The sequence below is a fragment of the Athene noctua genome, chromosome 2 (genome assembly GCF_965140245.1).
Source record: "Athene noctua chromosome 2, bAthNoc1.hap1.1, whole genome shotgun sequence".
Lineage (NCBI taxonomy): Eukaryota > Metazoa > Chordata > Aves > Strigiformes > Strigidae > Athene > Athene noctua.
Genome location: NC_134038.1, coordinates 86,678,006 through 86,704,278, shown reverse-complemented (window position 1 = coordinate 86,704,278; position 26,273 = coordinate 86,678,006). Strand labels below are relative to the sequence as shown.

Sequence of the window (26,273 nt, the reverse complement as noted above, 5' to 3'; positions counted from 1 at the left end):
CTCTCAAACATCCCGATGAATAATTGTTTTTTTTTCAGTGAGCGTTCCCAAAATCAAAACCAGTTCATTTGTCACTCTGTAGATGGCTTCTAATGTACACTATTAAGACACACCAATAATCATGACATGACTCAGCGGTGCTTTCCTGAAGATGTAAGATCAAGCTGCCAGTGGCCTTCCCATACTGCTTTTCCACCGCTCTCTCCCCACAATTCTTCCTGATCACATAAAACTAATAACTCCCTTTATGGACTTTTCTGTACTTCTTATTTGTAACAAGGTATATATGTGCTGCCTTTTGGGCAGCCTGTTCAACTTTTCCCTGTTGTGGTTGCTGGCATTTACCACGTTCACTTTTGTGTTACTGTTAACTGAACTGTCTTTCTAAGTCACTTCACTTACCTTAGGAAGTCTTTTAAGTAAAATGGCAAATCTTGGAACACTTAAATAAGGCCAGAGAAGAAAATGTTTTTCAGTAGAGCTTTGATGACTTAACTTCAGTGTTTAGAATGACAGCTGTATCTGCATTCATTTTAAAATAATCTGAAATTCTTCATAGTGCATTATGTATTCCACATGTTTTCCTACCGTATGTTCTGACAGATGGGACCAGAGATCTCAACCCTTATTTACAGTTTTCACAGTAAGGCTATAATACTAAAATGTATGGTAAGTTATTTATTTCAATGTATTGCAGCATGTCTAAATGATGACAGTTTTATTCCTATGTTTTTTTATCAGCTGTATGACACTGCAATAAATGGGTACAACTGAGCTGCAGAAAGTAGCACAAAACCAAAATTGCAACGTTCATAAGCCTTATTTAAGTATGAATTAACTGTTCTAACAAGTGTAGGCACACCTTCTGCTTGTGGATTTTCAAAAACCTATCCCTGCATTAAGATGTCATTCAATTTTATTTAATATTGATTCTGACTATTTTAATTTTGAAAGCTGGAATTGCCCAGAATTGGCCAGCATAGTCAGGGGGTTCTGTTCTTTGTATTGCTTCCATGATAAAATAGATGTAAAATGTATCCCAAAAGATTCATCTTAGATATTAAGGGGGAAAGCAGAGTGAATCCTGAAAGGAACCCAGAGCAGTCCTTTCAGATGATGTTTCAGGAATGACATAGACAAGAAAAGCACAGAAATATCTGATTTTTCTTTGAGATAGAAGAAGTCCTTTTCAAAACTATTTTTCTGTGACTCTGTTTTTCATTGCCTTTTTTTTTTTGTGCACTTTTGTTTACAGCCTTCTACTTAAAAATTTTCTCCTGCACAGTCCTCTACCTCACATTTTGCCCATCCTCCCAGTATTAAAAAGGAAGTTCTCTGGAATAAAAGATACACAAAAATATGTAATCAGCTATTGTGTGAGACAATGTTACTTAATGCATGGATAATGGTTTATGGGGCTCCTGAGTGGCTCTTTTTCTCTTTGACAGGTACCATCCACCTCCGCATTCCTGAGTCCTCCCCAGTTGGGACAGCCATTGGTAGTGTCAAAGCCACAGATGCAGACACTGGAAAAAATGCAGAAGTAGAGTACAGAATTATAGATGGTGATGGGACAGATATGTTTGATATTGTGACAAAGAAGGACACACAGGAAGGCATCATAACTGTGCGAAAGGTGTCTATTAACAACACTCACTAAATGATTTTGATGTCAATGTTATGCCACAAATATTTATTGAAAAAAAAGTGCTTAGATTGTGTTCTAATTGCTTAACACTTGCAAGCATCTCCCATCAGTGACTGATCAGTACTATTTCCTTTTAAGATGAACTGGAAGTAACAGGTGGTAACAGTATCTGAGATGTAGCATAAAGCATTATTGCCAGCAAGGTATGTAAAAAATGGACCATCTCCAATGTTAGTACTAATTATCTCTGTGATTTCAAATACAGAATACTTTAGTATTCATGTAAACTATTTTCTCCAGCAAACAGTTCACTCACTACTGAGAGACATATGTTTTCATTATCTAGGAGTTTCCCATAAACTTAGGTGACCAGTGTATGCCAGAACACAAACATGCTCATGGAAGCAGAGTTATAAGCTATTGTTTTGTTCCTGTTTCCAACATGTCAGCTAGTTAACACATGAGCAGTGAATAACAACGGTGTCCCTGTTTCAGATTTAGCTTTAGTTCTGCCCTCTGTCTTGCATGTCAAAGCATTTTCATAAATACAACATCTCACACCTCAAGAAATTACATTCTCCTACTCCTCAACAAATTCTCTTCCAGAAGTACCTCAGTTTTTCCTATGGCATTTTGAGATGCCATAAGGAGTTCAGGCACCATTTCTAACATAAACCACTGTTTATAACAGCTTTTAAAATAAACCTCTGTAAGCAGAGAATAATGAATTAAACACTACTATAAAATATATCTCCACATATCTTGATAATGGCAACCAAGAAAAGTTCAGCAAACATTAGAGTGTTTCCTTTTTAATCTCTGTATTCTATGTTCACAGTCAGCATTCTAGTTTATCTGGGAAGGAATGAAAATACAAAGCTTGGGGCCCGATATTCTTCCTTTTCCTAGAGGTTTGTGAAGGCTCCTCTTGAGATGACTCTTGCTTACTTGCTTCCTTCAGATTTTTCATACAGAGTGATATTATATTAAATCAATATGGTCTTGAAAAAACAGTCTAATAACTGGATCAGGCATTAAAAAATCATAAGTTATAGCACAGCAGCTCCAAAAATGTCACCAATAAATGCTAATAAACAAGATCTTCTCATTTTATCATTAGCAGTCTGACAGATTTTGCAATTTTCAGGATGCTTTCTCATATTGATAAATAAAGAGCTTATTTGGATACCACAGACAACAGCATTAACTAGCAAGGAAGAAGATATGTTCAGTTTGTTCATTTATTAAAATATTATTTACTTTTATTTTTTATTTGGCCATGTTGATTGTAATTTCTGTTTTCAGTGGTGAAGAACTAGAAATAGCTGGTGTTCCTTTACTAAGCCCTGAATTTCCTAAGTCTGAATTTATTTTCAATACAAGTTTTTCTATACAAGTTCTCACAGACAAAATAATTGCTTTGCCACAATGTCATATATTTGGGCAACAGTTTTGTTCATTACTGATGATATGCTGGAATGCCTGTATAATTCACACATTTTATATCTATGTATTACAGCATAACCTGGAGATGTCAAAACTGCATGTGAATGTACTAGTAGCAAGTTAAGTACATTTGTGTGGCACATCTTCTGGCAAATTAAGCCAGCTAATTAGAATAAAGCAGGACTAACATGGCTTCTTTGCTTCTAGGCTTGAAGCTGGCATCTCTTCACAGCAGCATGCTGCACTTTATAGACACAATAGTCTCAGATCTAGCTTAAATAGCAGCACTGTATTGTATTTCTCAATTATACTCATAGATATTCTTCCTTCTGTTCTATTTTTTAAAAACAAGTTTGGGTCAGTGGGGAAACTCATTGTTTTACTGGACTTCATCTTTCTGCTCTTAAATAAATTATTTAAATTTCTAGGCTGTTACTGTGGTGAACATTAATTTTTACTTAAAAGCAGTTAGGTGGAAAAAACAATCTTCTACCAACCATTTTGATGAATGAAAACCACCAGTCTGATATCTCCCTGAGATTTTGGGGGAGTTAATGAAGTCTTCTTTGTGTCAGAAAGGTAAATTCTCAGCTTGCTCATTTCCTCAGTATCATAAATTAGCTAACACTTTTCATCTATGACAGTTAGTAAAAGGAAGGAATAGAGGTTCTTCTCTATCTAAAATGATTTCTAATTATAACCCAGAACCTTTCCTCCTTCCATTTTAAAAAGGAACTGCTGACAAAAATGTCAAATCTATTTTGAAAAAAAATCTCTGATGTTGGATTCATTAAATTAAACTTAAAGGAACAAGATTAAGCTCTTACTGTTTCTCTGGATATAGAGAACTTTGACATGTTCTCTAATACTAAAAAACCAACCAAACAAACAAACAAAAAACCCCCCAAACAAATAAACCCCCCCCCACAAACTAAAAACGCCCTCCTGAAAAGAAACCGAAAACATTCCTGATATTTAAGGCCAGCTACATTTGTTAGATAAGAATAGTCAGGACATTTTGATTATTGAAGAGTTTATAGTATTTCTTGAGAAATGTTAGTATTAAGTACCTTGTTCTGAAATGTCAGTATTTCACGTCTGTATTTAAGTTATTTTAAATCTTTATATGATCGTTTCAAATTCATATTCTTGTGAAAGGGCTGCAAAATTCACAAAATAATCGGTAAATTTACACTGAATTTTTTTTAGTCATTGGTGCAATGTCGATTGAAATAATATTTAGGAAGAGAAACTTCCTCCAAAACCAATGGAAATTTCTTACTAGAGAAAGTGGTCCCTATGCTGTGGAATATTTGAACTGTATTTGGGGTTTCTGCAACCCAGGGCAAGATCTGATAAGGCTTGAATCCTCTTCAGTTTCCATTATGTATATAGGTCAACATCTGTCAGTATATAATCTAATTTAATAAACTTTATCATCATCATTTTTAGCCACTGGACTATGAAACGAGAAGATTGTATACCTTGAAAGTAGAAGCTGAGAATACACATGTGGATCCACGCTTCTATTATCTTGGGCCTTTCAAAGATACAACTATTGTGAAAATCTCAGTAGACGATGTAGATGAGCCTCCCGTCTTCAGCAGATCTTCTTACCTTTTTGAGGTGCATGAAGATATTGAGTTGGGGACAATAATTGGAACTGTAATGGCACGAGATCCTGATTCAGCCTCAAGTCCTATAAGGTAATACTCCAGTCTCTGTAAACACAATCATGTAATTTGCTAGCGAAATAGTAATACGACAAGAATTTTCATGTATACATTGTACACAGGAAGAAGATGCTAATATTTTTTCTGTTATTTATTAGTGTCCCAGAGTTAGACAGAATTGAGAATGCTGCTAAGATTCCACCTCAGGGAACAGCCTTTCACTTGCATGCAAGAGACACAGGAAATGTTTTCTAGTACTTTTAAAATTACACACTGATTTCAGGTAGGCTCTTCAAGATTACTTCTTGCTTCACACTGTGAAAAAGTGCCAAACCAGTCTATGGCTGAGGAAGGGCACAGAACTTTCTAATGCTTTCTCTAGTCAGTCCTGGAAAGTATGCAGTGTTGATCTCATCTGCCTGCTGCTTTGTAGGCTTGCCAGAATGATTGCTATACAGAAATAATCTTTGTGTGTGCGCAAATGCCCCGAGAAATTAAACACTAAAAAATTAATATATTTAAAAATCCTTTCTATGTATACTACTAGATGCTACATGCTACACTGCATCTAGCTGAATGTACTAAACAATATTTTGGTGTGGGGTTTGGTTTTTTTTTTTCTATAATACATAAACTTTAAGAAGCTGGTAAGACAACACTGTCCAAGGCGGATGTGAGTTGTCTGAAAAGCCAAACAAAATACAGATATTACATTCTGGCAAAAGAACCTTATTTACTGACTTTGAAGTCAATTGCCACATACTTGTTAATGAGGCCCAGGTGGTAAAACTGGATTAGGAAATGAAACTGAATCTAATTTTCTCCCATGATGATCTGTGTGGATGGAAAAGATAGGAGATGACACCAAGCCTCTAAAATTTAAGAATATATAAATAACTTATATTTAAGAATATATAAATAACTTATCATTGCATCTTTACCCACTCTAATTGCATGAGACAACTGACAGTTGTCTAACTTTTAGTAGTTATTTTGTCTTAATCATGACTGGAAAAAGAACAAACTTGGAGCTTGGGCTCACTTTGTTCCTGACACAACTTGATGAATTGAAGAACTGTGGTAGGTATTTCCCTAATCACCACTATTTACACAGAGTAACTACCTAAAGATTATTTTATATTTTTCTATGTCCTGTTGATGTTTCTTTCCTTCTCCCATAGAAAATATTAGAAGAGGCAGGTGGAGCAAACAAATAGAAATAACGGCAGAGAAATGTCTAAAAGAATTGGCGGGAACCATTGAAACTAGATTTAGTTCTCTTGAAGAAAAATATCAGAGATATATGTGATAACGCTCTTCATAGTACAGTCATTTCTTTTATTTTTCGGTTAATGCTGTCTAGTTGAAAAACTTTAAACCAAATGCATAGTGTAGATCGAATTCTCTTTAGTATTTGCTCTGTTCCTCACTTTCAAAGCAACCCTGTATATTCCTTTAAGCAATAATTATCTAGGATAAGTTTTTACAAGCTTTTACTTCTTACAATATCGATATTAAATACAAAGTACTGTGTCTTTGCACCAGAAGAGAACAGATAACATTTAAAATAAAGTATTTTGACAGTTGTCATACTTTGAAATTAGGGCAGTTTGTATATTATTTTAATACTGCTATTAAAAAAAAAATAATTACAGCTTCAGGTTGTAGAATTGATTCACTTTTTTCTTCTGTTTAGCTGTTTATTTTAAAACATTAGTTTCTGTTTATTAAAATTCTATATAAGTCTTCCTATAAATTGAGTGCAAATAGCTTCTAGTTGCACTGATTTTTATTTTCTTCAATTAATACAGAGGTATTTTCTGAAAATAATAATTTTGGTAGCATTTTCAGGCATTAGAAATAATATGATGGGGCACAAGTATGTGCTTTTCTCATAGCTATTATCAAATGGCATAGCATATTTAACAAACAAGAAACTTGTTAGCCAGAGCAGTGATTATTGCCAATTGAAAATCCCTTAGCTAGAGTGCTGTCAAAATTAGTTCTTTTCTTCATTAAAATGCCAGCCATGGATGAAGTAAAATCAAATGGTTATCATATAAGACAAATAGTCTTAAATATAATTTATCTGAAAATGACAGATTTTTGTTTCATTTTTAGCTACCAGTTACTATACTTAACTAGTAAAAAAAAAAAAAAAAAGAAAAAAAAGCAAGTCTTTCCTGAACTTTTAGAGGTCTTTTTTGCCTGTTCTAATTTTCTTTTGGTTTTGTATTAACTTTGGTGTCAGCTTTTTGTTGGAGTTTTGTTTGGTTTGCATATTAATGTTATTGTGTGTGGTGGAATTAAAATACAAAACCCACCAAAATGTTATATATATATTATTTTCATATTAGATTATTTTTTCTTTTGGCTCAATTTAGTTAAGTACTCTAAGTAAAAACAGATACACTTGATGAACTGTTTAGATCCCTCATAAAAATTCAGAGAAACTTAAATAATTGTTTCTATTGCACTGTACAAGTGTACTGGCAGACTTCATTTTAATTAGGCCCAATTCTGCCAGGTAGTTAGATAAATGTTCTGTTCTCCACAACATCATATATTTAATAACACAGCAAAGGTTCAATCCTAACTTTGAAGGCAGTGTTAAATAACAAAAAAATGGAGGAAAGTGCGATTTTGTGATTCTAGTTTGACATTCTGCCATATTGTTTTAGTAGTTTTGCCTGCAGAAGTATAGCAACTATAGCAACATATAAGGTCCCTTAACATCAGTACATTCATGAAAATGAAAGTTGTGCATGTGAACTTATTTTTATAGAGGATTTTTAACTTGATTTCTAGTAAATTAATGTATTCTAAAGTGTCACAGCTGAACTTATAAAAAGACTTCTGAAAAACTAATAAATTAACTCAGTCTCAGTCTGAAGGAACAGTACATCAAAGACAATTTTTCTTTCAGTAGTAAAACAATTCTTTAATTATTTTATTGAAATTCTGACATTTTTCATGATCCTCATATATGTGCATAAAAGTTCAAATGATCAAATATTATACTTTTGTATCATATTGTTGTGGTTTGAACTCAGACAGTAGTAAATTGCCATGTGGCCAACTGTTTACTCCCCCCTCCCCCGGTGAAATAGGGGAGGGACAAAAAAGAAGAAATTTGTAGGTTAAATTAAAAAAAAATTACTAGCAAAACCAACAGAATGATAGTAGTCTGAAACGGGTAAAATGCAGTAGTAGCTCACCGAAGAGCAACAAATACAGAGCCCGTTCCCAGCAGCTATTCTCAACCTCACCAAACTCTACCCAGCCGATCCAGAAACCAAAAATGAAACAAACAATGCATGTGAGAGAGCTCACGCCTGCCCATATGCTGAGCTTTGGCGTCACATGACATAGTGACGACTGATCATTGACATCCAATGATCAATCAGGACCCAGCCCTTCAGCTGTGCTCCCTCTTAGCCTAAGGAAAGTTAACTTTATCCTGGCCAAAACCAGGACACATATTTATTAAATTATTGCAATTTTTATTCCTTATACTGTGGAACTAACCCTGAGAATTTTCATAAGTGTTTATAGAAGCTAAATGTATGCCTTCACAAAAATAGCCTTTGTAGTGTAACATATAGAACCTAAAAGCTATATTGACTTGTGAAACATATGCTTATTCCATTGATTCTATCATTTTGGCAATACTTTTTATTTCTTTTTCATATTTAGATTTTCTCTGGATCGTCACACTGACCTCGACAGGATATTTAATATTCATTCTGGAAACGGGTCCATCTATACTTCTAAGCCACTTGACCGTGAAATATCACAGTGGCACAACCTTAGTGTTATAGCAGCTGAGATCAGTAAGCCAGTTTGGTCTTTTATCTTTTCAATTTTCCTTAGCCTGCAAAGTTACAGCTGTGACTTAATGAGAAAAAAATACTCTCTTCCCCCCACCACTTACTGCAAAATATTCTAGGAAAGTAAATTGGGTGTGGCCAACAGCAGCTGTCTTGTCATTGCTTCTTTCCTCACCTACTTCCACCTCTGACCTTTAACGTCCAAGTTACTTCTGTAAGGTTACTCAGATAATTACACTGGAGGAATTCTGTTTCATTCCTTTTCTTTGAGGGCAATGGCATGGTTTTTGCTGTTAAAGTAGCAGAGCTCAGGATTCCTATCATATCTACACCTACAGCTCTTGGAATCAATGCATCTTACAAGTTAGGTTTAGTCTGATCCCTAAACTGTAGCATTTCTTGGACTATCTTAAACAGATAGATATTTTCATGTTAAAAGTACAAAGAGGAAAGCTAAACCTGCTACAATATAGAGATTAACTCAAATTACCCGAAAGAAAATTTCTTAATGGACAAAGGTCTGATCTTTTGAAATCAGCTAGTGAGGATTACTTGCTTTCAAAGACATTGTTTTTTTAAAGTAGTTCTGCATCAGTCAGAAAAAATGAACAAATGCTGATCAGCAATGAAACATGGCTGGCAAGAACTATGCTGCACAGAGCTAAATGGAACATCGTGTCCAGCCAAATAACTGTTCAACCTGCCTGTCCCCATTTCTGTAGTCCAGGCTGGTTGTACTGAGCACATCCGGTAGCTGTATTTTTTAAATTTTTTTAACCTTTTTTTATTTCCTTGTGATGCATGGTCCTGAGCTTACAGTTCTTCACAGTGCTGTCCAATGTTATAAGATACTTTTCAGAAGTATTTATATAATTAAAAACTTAATATCCTTGTATGCTTATATCATAGTGCTAAACTTACTTCCTGGTCAGGATACTTCAGCAAATTTATGTTCTGGACTTATCTGGAGTAGCTAGCATTCTCCAAAAAGGTACATTAGTTTTGGAGAAAGATGTGAAGGGAGAGATTTAGGTCTTTAAATCTTTAAAAATATTACCTGTGAAGCATGATACAACAGAAAAGCAGTGTTAAGAATAGAATATACTTGGAAAGTTAGTACAAAAATGCAAGACTATGAAAAACAGTGCTTTAAACCTGCCATTTTAAACTGAATTGTCAAAAAATTGATGTCAAAAAGATCCACATCACACTCTAGCAAAGATTTTATTAATAGCAAGTGAACTTAATGCCAGCTACTCCTAAATGTTTACTGTTTTATTTGAAGACACTTAAAAGGAAAAAAAAAAAAAAAAAAAAAGTCAGTAATTTTAAATCTTCTCTATTTTTACTTATCCTCATTCCATAAAGTTGCAAAATCATATAATATTTAGCTACCATCTAGCAGAAGTCCATGTAAAAATGTAAAAAAAATACATTTTTACTCCCAGGCATTATTTCAGATTATTGGTATGGCAATTAGATAGAGCAAGTGAGAACAGGGAGCACTCTAAATAATGCTAGGGGGTTGGCATTTGGCAAGGAGAAGGTTACTAATCTTGTTTCTTAACCTAAGGTCTGAAAATCTAAACTCATATTTTTTAAGGCAATGTAACATAAGCCCTCTGATTCTTATCAATTCATCACCAGAATTTTTTGGGGGATGCTTTCATTGGTTTTCTTGGAATTAAGGCACAAGAGAGGAAAGCTTGAAAAATTTTCAAAATACATATACCCAAAGTCAGTAATGTCTTTTCTATGTAAAACAAAACAGATCATCAATAATTTTAAATTTAAAAATCAAAACCTTACAGCAGAATAAAACTCTCAAGCCCACCCAATAATGAAATTTGTCATTATAGTAGCGGACGTAATTTTCATATACTATATTTGCATAGATTATTAACAGTTGCAGCTCCTATTTTAATGTAAAATCTTAATCGCTCACTAGATACCAATAATTTATTTTTTACTCTAAGTAATTTATTTTTCAGGAGACCTGGTTCTTGTCTGCTATCAGTTTGTACACTGTGTTTTCACGTTTCACACCTAATCTTGCTTAGCTATTGCTTATGAAATTTGGAAGAAAACTGAAAAAAAAAAAAAAAAAAGGAGAAAAATAAAGTCATTATTCTTCTCTTCTCCTGTCAGACAACCCCAAAGATACTACTCGTGTTCCTGTCTACGTAAGAATTTTGGATGTTAATGACAATGCCCCACAGTTTGCTGTATTCTACGATACTTTTGTCTGTGAAAATGCAAGAGCTGGACAGGTATGCCTTTGATAAACACTTCCCACTATCCAGTCTTGCTAGAGCACTCAACTGTAGATCATTCTTGTCTGTTGCTTAGGAGAAATCATGTCTGAAATAGCTTTTGAAATGTTAAAAATGAAATCAAAGTAGCTCTGTAGGTAAGACTTAGAATGAAAAATCAGTATATTAAAACAGCATCAGCATGTGAATTACCACTTTACCTAACCATGTACTACTGTTAAATCCAGACTAGCTATGTCCAAGAGACATGGTCATATCTTCACAAAGTAAAATGATAAATGTAACTACTAAAAAGTTAATCTATATTTTCAGTAACTCTCAAATAGCGAGATTCAGATATATTTCAATCAATGCTGATGGCAATTACAGAAATCTACATCTGTCACTTTTTTTTTTTTTTTTTTGTGATTGTCAGGCTTATCTTTTATCATTGCAGACAAAACTTTTGACAAGAAAATAGAAAACATACATTTTTTGGACTGGTAACATAATATTTTGGCTTGACTCTTAGAGGCTACAGAATGTGTACTTCAGTTTAAGTGAAATGACTTCACTGCTTAATATGTAGCTCCTAATATCCAACTGCTTATTAGAACTGTTAAAAAAATGTTTTCCTATTACAGCACAGCATGTCTCAGAGCACAGTTAGCCAATAATAAATCCTTTAAAGTGGTAGCAGTAGTACCTAAAGCAATCATTTTAGCACCTTTGACTAGAATGCAAGAGAAGTGCCATCTTGTCTTAATTGTTTGAGTCCTACAGGTATGGCATACAGGTTGTATTACGAATTTCACATTCAGGTTGCCATTCTTCTTCCTAAAGTAACATCGGTTGGAAATTAGAACAGAGCATTTAAGGCCAAAATCTATAATGCATAAATATCTAAAGATACTGAGCAAGCGCATTTGTTTGCTGTAGGAATTATAATTCAAGCTGTTAGGTAACTAGAAATTGCTGGTTAAACAAGTAGAATTTCTGACAGTTGTAGTGTCTTCTGTAAATGCTAAAATAATATTTTAATTACTTACAATATGAGATAGGGATTAAGAATTGAAAACGCAGAGCACTGAATTTTCCTCTTCCAGTTTCACAAAAAAAAAAAAAAATCCTGGGTAAAAAAAAATCTAAATGCATTAATATACAAATCTTGCTCCATTTGAGGTTTTAGTATCTGTCTGTTCAGGTTACTAACTATAGAGGTTGCCAGAAATGCTTAATAGAACAGTTATATTTTCATGTAGACACATTTTGAGAAACTTTTTTTTTTTTGAGCTATCTAGAATATTAAGGTCAGTATAACTTACAAGTAAATATAAAAGTTATTTCTGCATTACACTGGTTTTCTGTTCACATTCAGAAAAGGCTGTCAGTTAAAAAGTTGAAAAAAAAAAGGATTAATCATTTATAATTAATAAATGAGAAGCTAAATAAGTGTACGCATCCATAAATGTTTGTTTAAATTGTTATAGAGTTCAGTAGTGTCTCCTTTATTAGAAAAAAGTGTCAAGTTTACTAAAAGGGCTATAATTTTTTTTTTTTTTAAAGTCTGAGTAGAAAATGATTGTTTAAAGAAAACAATTAACAAGAAAAGAAAAAAAATGCAATGTACGGTAACATGAATGATCTATTGGAAAGTAATTATATTCTTCTTTTTTAATGGTAGATCATAAGTAAGGCTTGTTATTTTGGAATTCTGTCTGCCCTGAGAAATTGAATCTAATCAATCCATACTGCACATCATTCTCTAAGTTTGGTTCTTCCCACATTTATGTTATTTTTTGTTCTTTTCAGGTTTTCATAATTACATGATGAAATTTAAAGCTTCCATTGTATCACTGAAACTATTAGGATATTTTATCAGTCACAAATTCTGTGGTATTAAGTTAAATATTTCCTATCTCCTACTGACAAACATTTTAAGGAATATTGTAGTTTTCCAGTTTATTTTCCTTTAGAATTCCATTATGGTTTATATAGAAGTGTATATATAAAATAGATACATATATAAATAACAGATACATATATAGATATTATACACACTATATAATATATAATAAACATATAAAGTATAACATATAATAAATATATAATATATAAGTGTATATACATAATATAGCATGAGAGTATTTTTTATGAAATGTGATTTTGGGTGTTGGAGTGACTCAAAGGGCCTGTGATTGTTTTCTCTTGCTGTCACTACTGATGTCAGATCACACCTTCTAAACAGCGTGAATACCCCATTCCAAAAAGCTCAAACTACAAACAAGCAGCACCTGTGGCAGAATGCCATTTTGATGGTGGTCCCCCAAAATGAGGACAATCTTGGAGTGATGGCATAAAGGGGATGGAGGCTTCCATGTGAACTATACAAGGCTGACTCAGTAGGAGTTGAGGGGAAGAAAGGAGTGAAATGCTTGTACTGCTGCAGCCTTGTACACCAAGACGTTCAGCTGTCCTCTACACCCAGGTGAGAAGAGCCAGGAGCTGGGCATCTGGGCACATGGATTCCCAGTGGTTTTGTAAGCTCCCAGGTGTCACACATCTGGCAGCTTAGCAGCCAGCCCAAAGATCCTCTAATGTAAAGGACAGGAATCGGTATAGAAAGCAGAAGTCAATCCTACTTTAGAGAGATTTTACATTGAAGCTGAGTATATTTTTTCAACATATTCATGGTAAGAAGAGGGGCCCTTCTTCTCCCTTTGTAAATGAACTGCCAGAAGAAAGGAAGACATGAGGTGACCTGGGACAGAAGCCAGGTGCCTACGCAGCCACTCCCTCCCTCCTCAACAGAATAGAGGGAGAAAATAAGATGAAAAAGAAAACGGGTTGAGACAAAGACAGGGAGGTCACTTGCCAATTACCATTGCTGACAAAACAGACTAAACTTGGGGAAAATTAATTTACTACCAGTTAAAAGTAGGGTAGTATGGTGAGAAACAGAGACAGAACTGAAACACCTTCCCTCCATCTCCCATTCTTTCCAGGTTCACCTGCACCCCTTCATTACTGACTCCTCTTCCTCCTGCTCCCTGCTGCTTGTTCCTTCTCACTTTTTCCTGCTCCAGTGTGGGTATTCCCCAATGGCTGCAGTCCTTCATGATAAACTTGCTGCAGCATATGGTCCTCTCCTACAGGCCACAGGGAAACCCCCGCCCCAGCGGGGCCTCTGCCAGGGCCGCAGGGGCCTCTCTGCCGGGGCGCCTGGAGCCCCTCCTGCCCTCCTGCCGCTCTCCCCTGGCAGGGGGCTCGCAGGGCTGTTTCTGCCCCCGTTTCCCTCGGGCCTGGCTGCCGGGCAGCGCTTTGCCCTTCCTTACCCAGGCTTTCCCCGAGGCGCCCGCCCGGGGCTGAGGGGCTCAGCTGTGCCCTGCGCTGGGGCCCTTGGAGCCGCCTGGAACCGGCTGTGTCCGGCGCGGGGCAGTCCCGGCCGCTCCCCACTCACTGCTGCTGCCAGCACCTGAGCACCTGAAGCTGGCACAAGTATATTGTGATGTTTAAATGGACAACTGCTTAATTTTATTTCCCTTTGGCTGTTCATCATCTTCCCCTACTTGGGTCATTGTAATACATATGTGTATGTGTGTCTGGGTGTTTATATACATGAAATTTTAAAATATTGATAACAAACATATTCCAAATCACATAGTCCTTGCGTTAACAGACCTATACCGTGATGGGTGCCCAGTGGTGTTCTGTTCCTTTCAAAGATCATGTCCTTTGAAGGACTACCTGCCTGAGCCACAGATAGGAAGCTGGTAAACTGTATGGTTCCCTGCAGATTTCAAAGCCTCATAAGTAGTGAGGAAATTGTATTTTCATCTATTTGGGTCTCTAAGCATGCTCGTTACAATCTTGCTATTAGCCTTCATTTTACCAAATCTATGCATTCCCACTCCTTTTTCACATATCCCAATGTTATATGAATCAGTCTAGCTCATCGTGAAGTCTCTTTCAATGGCATTTTAAAATATGGATGATTTTTTTTTCTTTTTTCTATATCTAAATTCATCATAAATTATATAAACACACTAGGTTTCTTGAAACAATTCTTTTTATGTTGCTCTTCATCTTATCAACTCATTTGACCCTCATAAAAAAACTTTATCGGGGATATTTTTCCCACCATAACCTTGCTTAAACATGGCTTTTCATATCTTTATATGTCCAGCAATTTCCATATTATATTCACCAGGTGTCTTTCTAATCATTATTGCCTTTATTGAAAAAATAGCTTATATATATATATCTATTGAAAAACTAAATTCCTTGTGGTTTCATTTTCTAGCATTCAGTTTTCCTTCTTTTTTTTTTTTCAGATGTTTTTCTAGAACTTGCTTATATCTTTTGATCCTGAAATATTATTTTATCTTTGTTGTTTGCATCTCCCTCAATTTCTTCGTCATACTATGTATGTGGTCAATTTACCTGAATAATTTTTTCTTTTTCTTTTCCATCTCTTCTGATTTATTCTTACTTTAGTTCCTTCAGTATATTTCCATAGATCTTATATCTTCCAGTGGTTTTAGTAGCATCAGGATTTTCTTCTTGCCTTACTTTTTTAAAAAACTCCCAGAGTTTTACGTTTTTTGTAATACAAATCAATACAGGGTTTATAAATATTTGTGAGGGTTTTTTCCTAATAGCACATTATATTTTCTGCTCTTTGTACTGAATTTAAAAGCATATACATAGTTTATTTTAGCAAAAAATAACCACTTATTTGAACAGTGGGTAGAACTGATGCTCAGTGAGGACCTACGAAACACAAAGGTGAATTGTGTTGGAATATGCATCCTACACAGCAAACTTTGTTCTACTGTTTTATCAGGTTTTAGTTGCTAATAACCCTCTTTGACTACTTTTCAGCCCTTACTTTCCTGTTTTTTTTTTTTTCAGACAGAGTAACATCCTTGGCTTCCCTAAGGTTGTGGCATTGCTAGCAAGGAGAAACAACTTACTGTGGGTGTAGGGCAGGTATCCCATGGGTGACTGGTCTAAGAGAAAAACAGCACTATATGAAACCATGTGTAAAATAGGATATATCACAGTAATATAGTTATCAGTATCATCAAGAAATAGCACGCAAAACATGCAATATAACTTTTTCAACTTCTGTTTATTTGTTGGGGTTTTTTTAAATGTAAACCAAAAGCACTCCCCCTGACCTGTCCTATGGGAGTCAAACAGAACAAAGACTAACATGCATTTGAACACATTGGAATACTAACTAGGCTTGCCTCTTGTCAAAACTCCAACATTATATAAGTTTCTTCAAGTATATACGTACTGGTATGCATAACATCATGTAAGAACACCCTTAGATTATAACTACTGATCTGTGTCTGTACAATTACCAATATAGTTGCTGTAGCTATAAAGGTTATGGAGAATAATTTTCTGAGAATTCCAGGGAAACAAAAGACTTCCCAGATTTCCATTTTTGTAATAAAAATTTTTTATAACTTCTAAACTTCAGATAACTAGCCATTTCCTGATAATCTGTCACTTTATAAAAGTCTAGTTTATTAAATCAGTTTCTCACAGAAAGGCAGAGGGACAGTAGAAATTAGGTGTACTTAATTTCTCCTTTAAAGGGTCCCTTAATCAGGATTTTCTAATAAGACTTAAGTTCTTATCTTCTGGTTAGTTACTGCTGGGTTTTTTAATTACATTTTTAAAAAACAGTACAAAATGGTATAGACAAATTTAAGAAATGGAGGACTAAAACATTTCATTATTAGTATGACTCAGTTTTACTAAGAAATAACAAAAATGTGCATTAAACTAGCAGATATTCTTCAATACCCATTGTCTATATTTACAATGTAACACTGGGTGGTAGATGACCCATAAGGCAGAGTTTACTCGCTGCCATTTCAGTTGCTTTCAATTGTAGGTTTATATTTGAAAGCCACTGAGAAATGGAAAAAGCTACTAACGTACATGTTGATTACAAATAAAGAGGTGTACCCAGTTAGAAATATTTATTTTTAATTCAGCTGGATTTACATATATTTAAGAGACTCTAAGTAGTTACCCTGCCATCAATTACTGACCAGAGGTTCAAAGTCAAGCAAGCAATGGCTAAAAAGCAGTATACCGAAGTCTTTATTGGTCCTTGAAGCTTCAAGAATGAGTCCAAGTTTGGTAAAACACAGTATTGCAAGTGGCTGCCTAGCAACTGCACAAAAGGGAAAGCTCGTGCAACACAGCTCCCATGGTTAATTACAATCTTAATTACTCCCAACAGTTCTGTGCCCACAGACAACTGGATAATAACTGGATAAAAATTGTAGAGTCATTGGATTTACCTGTCAGACAGTAGTTCAGTCTGTTTAAAGTGGTTAGATTTATGAAAAAAATTAGAAATTTGAGCAATGACCTACTTTCATGAGATCCATAAGGTGCCTCAAGATGGCTGAGAGTGGAATGCTGAAGGAACAAGATATGGAGCAGTGAGCACAATACACTGAAAGTCCAGAAGATAGTAACTATCAGTCTTAGGAAACACTTGTCACCTGTTTCTTTCACTAGAGAATGAAAGGAAGAGTCAAACACAAAGAACAGTCCAATAAAAATGCTATGGGATGGAAAGGTCTTGCTCCATCCCAAGTCTTAATTAGAGAGGTCGTGGAGAAGAGGCAGACCGGTTAGAGTACAAATGGCTAGTCTGAAAAAATCGTGAAAGCATAATTCCCTGTGCCACACTGGGATTCTCAGTGTCTCCTCACCCTCATTGTGATCACAACTGGTGAAATAGAGGAAATAGAGCAGAGTGAAGGAAACAAATACAACAGAACTATTTTGAAAAAAAAAAAAAAAAAAAAAAGCAGCTGAGAGGGATTCCAGACCTCAACCTATTCTCAAACAGAAGTTGTGATAACTCTTTTTGCTCAAGTCAACAATTAGGAAGTCAAATATATCCTATTTAGGGCATCCAGACCTGTGATGCTGCTATAATTGTCTATGAGAGAGATGAAGCAGGAAAGCAAAGAAATCACCAAAACATTCTGTATCATTGACTGTGGCCTACATCTGTACTTTTATTGCTTCCCAGCAATGCAGGAGGAATCTGTTTTCCCCCTTGTTCATTTTTATATTATGTCTATGTGTTGTCTGAAGTTTGCTTCAGATACAGGCCTCAAAAGAGCACAAGAGATTATGCAGTGCCTCAAAAAGTTAAAAGGAAGATGCTGCTCCCTCCAAAGTCCGACTCTAAATAAATTTTATCCACACTGAGCTCCCAATCTGGTGAATAGAAGGTTCCTTGTGATGACATACAAAAGAAACTTGAGTGCACCAGTGATACTGCAAGGAGAACTTTCCAGGCTCACACAGGAGTTGATGAGTACTTGCTCCGTTGGAATGTGTACGTGGCATCGTTTGAAAATGAGCTAGTAATGCACTTCAAGTGTGAATTTCCAGTAATATCCTTATTTGAAAAAAATGTATAAATATTTTAAAAGTTTAGGTTCTAATTGAGAATGACAAAGCAAATAATGCTTTTGGTTTTGATATATTTTACAATTTAATCTAGATATACTTTGCAATTTAATCTGCTGTAAATGTGACAATGTATGTAAGCACGTTTCACTAGGATCATGCTTAAGACTTTGCCTTTTAAAAAACAGAATCATAAAATCATAGAATACCAGGTTGGAAGGGACCTCAAGGATCATCTAGTCCAGCCTTTCCTGGCAAAAGCATCATCTACACAAGATGGACCATCATGCTGTCCAGCTGAATCTTGAAAGTGTCCAGTGTTGGAGAATCCACCACTTCCCTGGGGACATTATTCCAGTGTCTGTTTGTTCTCATTGTGAAAAATTTTTCTCTCATGTCCAGCTGGAATCTACCCAGGAGTAACTTGTACCCATCATCCCTAGTCTTTTCCATGTGACTCCTTGTAAAAAAGGAGTCTCCACCTTCTTTGTAACCACCCTTTAAATACTGCAACCTGATGATAAGGTTTCCCCTAAGCCTTCTCTTCTCAATGTTGAACAAAACCAATTCTCTCAGCCTTTCCTCATATGGCAGGCTTCGCAGGTCTTTTCTGGCCCTGCTCTGGATCCTCTCCAGCCTGTTTTTTGTATAGTGGAGACCAAAACCGAACACAGTATTCCAGGTGTGACCTGACAAGCACTGAATAGAGTGGGGTAATGACTTCTTTGTCTCTGCTGGTGATGCCCTTGTTGATGCAACCCATCATCCTGTTGGCTTTCTTTGCCACTGCAGCACACTGTTCACTCATATAGAAATTGTTGTCCACCAGGACCCGCAGGTCTCTTTCCACAGAGCTGCTCCCCAGCCAGGTAGATCCCAGCCTGTGCTGCACTTCTGGATCATGTTTTTCCAGGTGCAAGACCTTACACTTGTCATTGTTGAACTTCACAACGTTCTTGAGAGCCCACTCTCCCAACTTATCCAGGTCTTCCTGCAGGGCAGCTCTCCCTCATTAAGTGTTCACTTCCCCACTCAGTTTGCAACATCAGCACATTTCATCAGGGTACACTTGATACCATTGTCCAGAACATTTATGAAGATATTAAACAAGTAACTTGAAATGGCATAATATTTAGTCAGCCAAATCATTGCTGGTATTTTTTCATTATCCTTATAATTTAATATCTAAATGATGTTTGCAACAGTAAAAAACCACAAGCAGGTTGTTTTTTTTTTTTATTCCTAATGTAAGCAAATTACCTGAATTTGCTTGCAAAATGTATCATAAGGTTAAACATGATCAGTATTTGAACAGAGAAGTTCCCTGAGAACTTCAATTGCTACAATGTGATGAATGAGGGATATAATAAGAGATCTTTTCTTGCTGTCTGTGGTTCTAGTAAGGGATACTGGTTGGTAGTGCATAGTAGTTGAATAATCCCTATAAACCATAAAAGATTTTAGACTATAAAAATTCTACATACTCCCTTTAAACTAAATATGGACACTCAGAAGTGGAGGAGCTGATTTTCATCAGCTTAACACCAACCACATTCGTGGTCTCCAATTTTAAAGTAAAATGGACTAGTGGTTTTTTTATGTAATTTTGAAAATGTCTGAAGATTTATTTTCTAATAATTCACTAAATAATGAAAAGTTTCATTCATTAAAACCAAATAAATTTATATGCTTCTATTGTCTGTTTTGTTAATCTTGTAAATTATTAGAGCTTTATGAGAGAAAGTAAAGACAAAAGTCCAGTTGAGAAAGCAAGCAAGCTGCGACTTTAAAAGAAATCCAATCCTTGCTTCATGTAGAAATTTGTTGCTGTATTCTCAATGGACAAGAGGGAAGGTGGGAGTTAATCATACATTCATTAAGGCAAACAGGAGTACATTGCGATTGTTAATGTTAAAGATGATCAGTCCTGACAAAAGCTGTGATACGAAGAGAAATAGCTGTATTTGGAAAAACTGGAAGAGGAAAAACAAATAGGGTTTAAAAAGTATACCATAGGGAATGAGAGTGTCAAAAATTAAACGTAATTCCATGCTTGAGAAAACACTGCAATTTAAAATGATGGATCAGAAATGAAGAATAAAAATTACTTAGGCTAAAGAATAACCTACTTCTGGAAGTTAAGAACATAACTGAACATTCACTCATGCATGCACCAAAAAAAATCAGCTATAGGTACAGTTTTATTGCTATGGTATTGAAAAAAAAAAAAAAAACCAGTCTGAAATAAAGCAATAAATATGTCAAAAATTGTATTTTGTTTGGGAAATGACATTTTGCTACCCTTAGGTATAGAAACTTCAGTGAAAAAATGCCACACATTCATTTACCTGACAGATAAATAAATGTTGATAAAGGGCTTGCCATTACTTCCCCAAAAAATAAGCCAACTTTTTTGTAGGCATTGCAGAAAGCACTCAGTCCAAGTATTGAACTGACTTGATGCAATTTACTATGAGAATTGTGACACCGGATTCTCATCCCACGCTGAGGTGGTGCATCTGTAGAGTATGCTACAATGTTTTGCAAGATTAGAAATATATATATATATCATCTAACTGGCATTTTTCATCTCAGGAATCTTACTGGTGTATTTTGCTATACTAATAAATAGAAAAAATCTTGGTTTATAAACCTATTTTTTATTTGGAATTTTAATTTGAAACTTTAACTTCCCTATCAGAAACATCTATTTGATAAAACACCATAATTATTAAAAAACAAACAAACAAAACCAAAACCACAAACTTCTGAATTCCTGTCTTAGGTGCTGATTTCAATTTAAAATTATATATCAGATATGAAGAATAAAAATTACCTAGGCTACAGATAAAACTATTTTTGGCAAGTTTTGTCCTCTATGTAGTTACAAAAACTTATAAATATGTATTGAAAAAAGGAACCAAGGAGGACTGAGATAGAAGCTAGCCATTTTATACATGTACATGTATCACCACATGAAACATGTATGGATGGTCTTGTTGAAAAAACTTATATATGCTTGTTTAATATTTTTTCAGTTAATATGTTCTACGGATTAAGTATTAAGTCATTATTAACTATGAAGTCAATAAATGCATAGTTTGACTATTGTCTTAACCATTCTAGTCTTCTTAAAGTAATCAGACAGCTGTATCAAAAAAACTAGGTGTATTTGGGGTTTTTTTGTTGTTTACTTCCTTTTTTCCCTGCAGCTTATTCAAACCATAAGTGCAGTAGACAAAGATGACCCTCTTGGTGGACAAAAATTTTTCTTCAGTTTAGCTGCTGTTAACCCTAACTTCACTGTTCAGGATAATGAAGGTAAAATTCATGCCTGTTCTAGGGAAGGAGTTTATCTTTGCTGTCTGGAATACATTCCTGAAATATATTTGGTTTTGATATCTATCAATATGTGGAGAAGCCATTGAGGCTACTGCTAGCAAGAATTATAATTTAACCTGACTGTTTGTGGTTTAGGACTTCTACATTTTTATCTGTGTAAGGGAGGCAAAAATATAGCATGGCAAAAATGTGATAAAACAAATTATAAAGAAAATAAGTAAAAGTGTTGGTTTGAGGTGAGTAATTGGATAAAATGCTTAAAAATGGCTTCACCTGACAAGTTCAGATTTTTCACTTTATCAGTATGATTAACTGAGAGGGCTCTAGATTACAGAAGAAATAAATGGGGACACACACACACACACACACACGGTATCAGACTTCAAATGTGCTAAAGACATAAACACAATGGGAATAATCCTCTTTTCCTGGTGAAGATTTCAGGAAGTCATAGCCTGCAAGCAACATGAAGAATTGTACAGTAGATAGAGAAAAAAAATTATAACAGTAGGGAAAGTGGAAAATTGAAATCAAATTGTTTGGGTGCCTTATAAAATCCCCAGCAGCAAAGGTCTTTGAAGATCCATCAGACACATAATTTTGGTGTTGAATGAACACAAATAAGATACAAATACACAAAATCAATGAAGAGATGCAATAAATTTTGTGTTTCACATCATGGAGGCTATAGAAAAAAAAAACAACTGATATTTTAGACAACATTATATCCTGGTGACTAGGTCCTCAGTGTATAGAGGTATAGACCTTGCTATTTCTTTTCTACCTGTAATTATTTCCTTTCTTTTTGCACATGGGTTATTTTAATTCATCCTGAAAATGTCTGGCAAGATAGCTAACCACTTATCTCAAGAGATCCACAGCTATCATGAAAATTAAATTTCCCTTCTAATGAAGAGTAAATCTGTATTTTCTCTCTTTTACACTAACAAGTTGACAACTCTAATGTTGTGGCCCTAGCTATAGAAGAAATAGTTTCTCCCTGTTATTCATTACTTCCCTTCCTTTCCTTCCCTCTGGACTGAGTGAACAGCTTTTCATGCTGAAAGATATTGCATACAACTAAGATTTGTTTGCTACAAATAAGTTTAGTAAACTCACTTCTCAAAACAGTGCAGGAAAACCTACTGCTTTTCACATTTTCTAAATTCCTAAGTCAATTTTTACTCCCCAAATCTACTCCATGTGTTAAGGTACATAATTCATTGTTCTACGATATGTTGAAAGTGTTTTGGTGTGGAAAATCTTATACTGAGTTTAGAGATAGCGTTCCTGTGGGTGTTGCCACAGAAGATCCATAGAAAGATCTTTCAGAACAGAGTTCTTGTTGAACAGCATGAAGTGGAAGGTTGATTTTTGTCAGCTGACTACTTCATTTCAGGGCTTCAGCCCTGATCTGGAATTGTGTCACACACTGCATGCATTAATCTAGCAAACATTTTAATCTTTGAGAAATCCTCTTTTCAAATGACACTCGAAGGTGGTGCTGAAGCACAGAGAATTGGGCCAGATGTACATAAAAAATTCTAAATAGCTTTCTAATCAAATGGGAATGTTATTAGATAAAGAGAGATATCACTGTGATATCAGGAACAGTTTCAAAACTACCAGTGATGTAAAATATGATGGTTTGCATGTTCTATAAATGATACATTTTATATTCATATAGTCTATAACAGTATATTTTAATCAATCTAGATAACACTGCCAGAATTCTGACCAGAAGGAATGGCTTTAGTCGACATGAAATAAGTACTTACCTTCTACCAGTGGTGATATCAGACAATGACTACCCTATCCAGAGCAGCACTGGCACACTGACCATTCGAGTGTGTGCCTGCGACAGCCGGGGGAACATGCAGTCCTGCAGCGCTGAGGCCTTGCTCCTCCCTGCTGGCCTCAGCACCGGAGCACTCGTTGCCATTCTCCTCTGCATCATTATCTTGCTAGGTAAGAAAAAAAAATGCATCCTTCCCGCTATGGACAAATGCTTCAGGCCTGACTCATTTCACAAAACTATGCAGGTTGGTGAAATTAATGGTAATGGGTTTTGCAAGAAGAAGTGAACTGCAACTTAAAAGAAAAAAAAAGGCAAAACCTATTTGTCTGGGTATTGGAGATTGTAAATAAGAACTCAAGTCCAAGACTGTTAAAGCTACCAGTGTGCAACCAGAAACTCATCTTTGTTCTTTCGTTGTCTGAAAAAGAAAACCAGAGAAGGAATAGCATAATCAAAAATCACTTTCATGTCTTCAATTTTAATTTTTTTTGAGTAAATGTCTCTTCTATATTAAATAACTGTCTAAAGTCACATGCAGTATATATTTCACACAGAATATGCAAGTAAACAGTATTTTTACTATATTAAAGCAGTGTCTGTTCAGAGGTTTCTGTGCTATAATTAAAAAAAAAATGTAAATTTTGTAAAATCTCCATTTTGTGGTTTTCAAAATATCACTAATGACCTATAAGTCATCTCAAAACCAGTTTTTAACAGTATACTTTTAGCTTTAAAAAGGGAAAAGATCTTCAGAACAGACTTGTCTACTTTAATACTCATTAAAGTTACAGAAAGACCGTGTAGACAAGCTCATGGTTCTATAAAGCAGAGCACACAATGTGTGTGCAAAAGAGCACATTTTGCTATAGATCTTACAGTGCTACTGTAATACAGATGGAGATGTTTATCCATTTATCAGACAGAAATGAATCTCTGAAATGTAGCAGAAATAAAGCTTTTGTACTTGGTGGCTTTGCTACTAAGAAATTGTTAAATAGAGATCTTTACCCATTCGTTGTTTCTCTCTTTAAGTTATAGTGGTGCTGTTTGCTGCTCTAAAGAGGCAACGAAAGAAGGAGCCTTTAATCCTCTCTAAAGAGGACATCAGAGACAACATTGTGAGTTATAACGATGAAGGCGGTGGAGAGGAAGACACACAGGCCTTTGATATTGGCACACTGAGGAATCCTGCAGCTATTGAAGATAAGAAGCTTCGACGAGACATTATCCCTGAAACGTTCTTTGTACCACGGAGGACTCCTTCAGCCCCAGATAACACAGATGTCCGAGATTTCATTAACCAAAGGTTAAAAGAGCATGATACTGATCCTTCTGCACCACCGTATGACTCGCTTGCAACCTATGCCTATGAAGGAAATGATTCAATAGCTGAATCCTTGAGCTCCTTAGAGTCGGGTACTACTGAAGGAGACCAAAACTATGATTACCTCCGAGAATGGGGCCCTCGGTTTAATAAGCTAGCTGAAATGTACGGTGGAGGGGAAAGTGACAAAGACACTTCTTAATCTCCAGTAGGCTACATTTTTGTTTCCTTTGAGCGGAAGTAATTTTACAGACACCTTCTGCACTCAACAGTATTTAACATTCAGGAAAATTTTCCTGCCACTCAGCACAATGGTTTCCTTTTAAAATTTGTTTTTCATTTGTCCATTAATGTCATTCATTCTTTCTAGTAGGATGCCACTTGGAATATATACAGCATTTTATTTAATCACCTTCCAAGAGCCAAAGCTATGGAAATTCAATGTTGTCCATTTTAGCAAGTAAAATAAACAATACCTTACCTTCAGAAATTTGAACAGGGTGATAATCCCTTAAGCAACCTCATGTACAAGCCGCTTCTGTTAGGTACATGTCCTATCCTTGCAAGTGCAGCTTTTAAGATGGCAAAGAAGAAAAAAATCCAATATGTCCTGATCTGTACATTAAAATTAAAACAAAATGTACACGTGGTGTTAATAAGTGTAATATGCAGCTGGTTCTAAAAAAAAAGTTTGTGCAACTCCATTCCATCAAATTCTATCTGCCAATGTTTTATATTTATATTTTTGTATTTATTTTTAAGAAATAAACCAGGTTTTACAACTATGTTGATGCTTGCACGACTGTTCTGGCCATCAATTCCAGGCTTGAAGAGATCATTAATTTTCTCCAGTGACAACACAGACAACTGCTAGTACTCTATGCTGCAGTATTCTCCATAGATTTAACACAATCTGAAGTGCTTGTGCTGACAGGGAGAGGATCAAGTTATAGACCTATTTGCTTGTTCATTTGTTCTATTTGCTTGTTTGTTCTATTGTTCTCAATTTAAAATCACAATTGCATCATCAGAGGTGATCTGTAAGTGCAATGGATAAGGTGTCTAAAGATGTTTGAACAATTATTTTTAAGCACCATCCTTCGATGAAGACAAATCATTTGGTGACAAACTGCTGTGTGTTGTATTGAAACCATCTGAGGGTAACCTAATCTCCTTTAAAATTGTCAGGCTGAAGGCTGACAACGTGTCAGTAAAACTAACACACCCCATACCCAATTTAATGAATTTTCTAATAGCTTGGAAAAGTCTACTAAAAAGAAAGCTGAGCAACCAGCCAATTGCAACAGAAATCATACTTTAGTCATCACAAAACAAAGTAGGTATCGAAGACATTTTAAAATGTCTCTTTTTTCTTTCAATCTTTAGATTACACAAATCCATTTAGTAAATAAGCATTGCGATTTTGAAACGTTGCTGACATGAAATAAATTCAGAGCAAAAGCAGGATGTTATAAGGTCTGTATTTACTTATTTATTGT

At 35.3% G+C, this 26,273-nt stretch overlaps 1 protein-coding gene across 2 annotated transcripts in view; it reads left to right on the top strand.

Moving 5' to 3' along the window:
* The window catches only part of CDH10 (cadherin 10), a 106,239-nt gene extending 80,574 nt beyond the window's left edge, over positions 1-25,665 (top strand). Inside the window, exons 6-12 of one of the 2 annotated variants that reach the window (XM_074899546.1) lie at positions 1,449-1,636; positions 4,547-4,800; positions 8,464-8,600; positions 10,746-10,867; positions 21,523-21,631; positions 23,369-23,620; positions 24,489-25,665. In XM_074899546.1, coding sequence (XP_074755647.1) covers positions 1,449-1,636; positions 4,547-4,800; positions 8,464-8,600; positions 10,746-10,867; positions 21,523-21,631; positions 23,369-23,620; positions 24,489-24,976 — 1,550 coding nt within the window. In that variant the 3' untranslated portion in view covers positions 24,977-25,665. Of the gene's footprint in view, positions 1-1,448; positions 1,637-4,546; positions 4,801-8,463; positions 8,601-10,745; positions 10,868-21,522; positions 21,632-23,368; positions 23,621-24,482 lie in introns of both variants that reach the window. The other variant, XM_074899545.1, reaches the window with a different exon arrangement.
* The last annotated feature ends 608 nt before the right edge of the window (positions 25,666-26,273 follow it).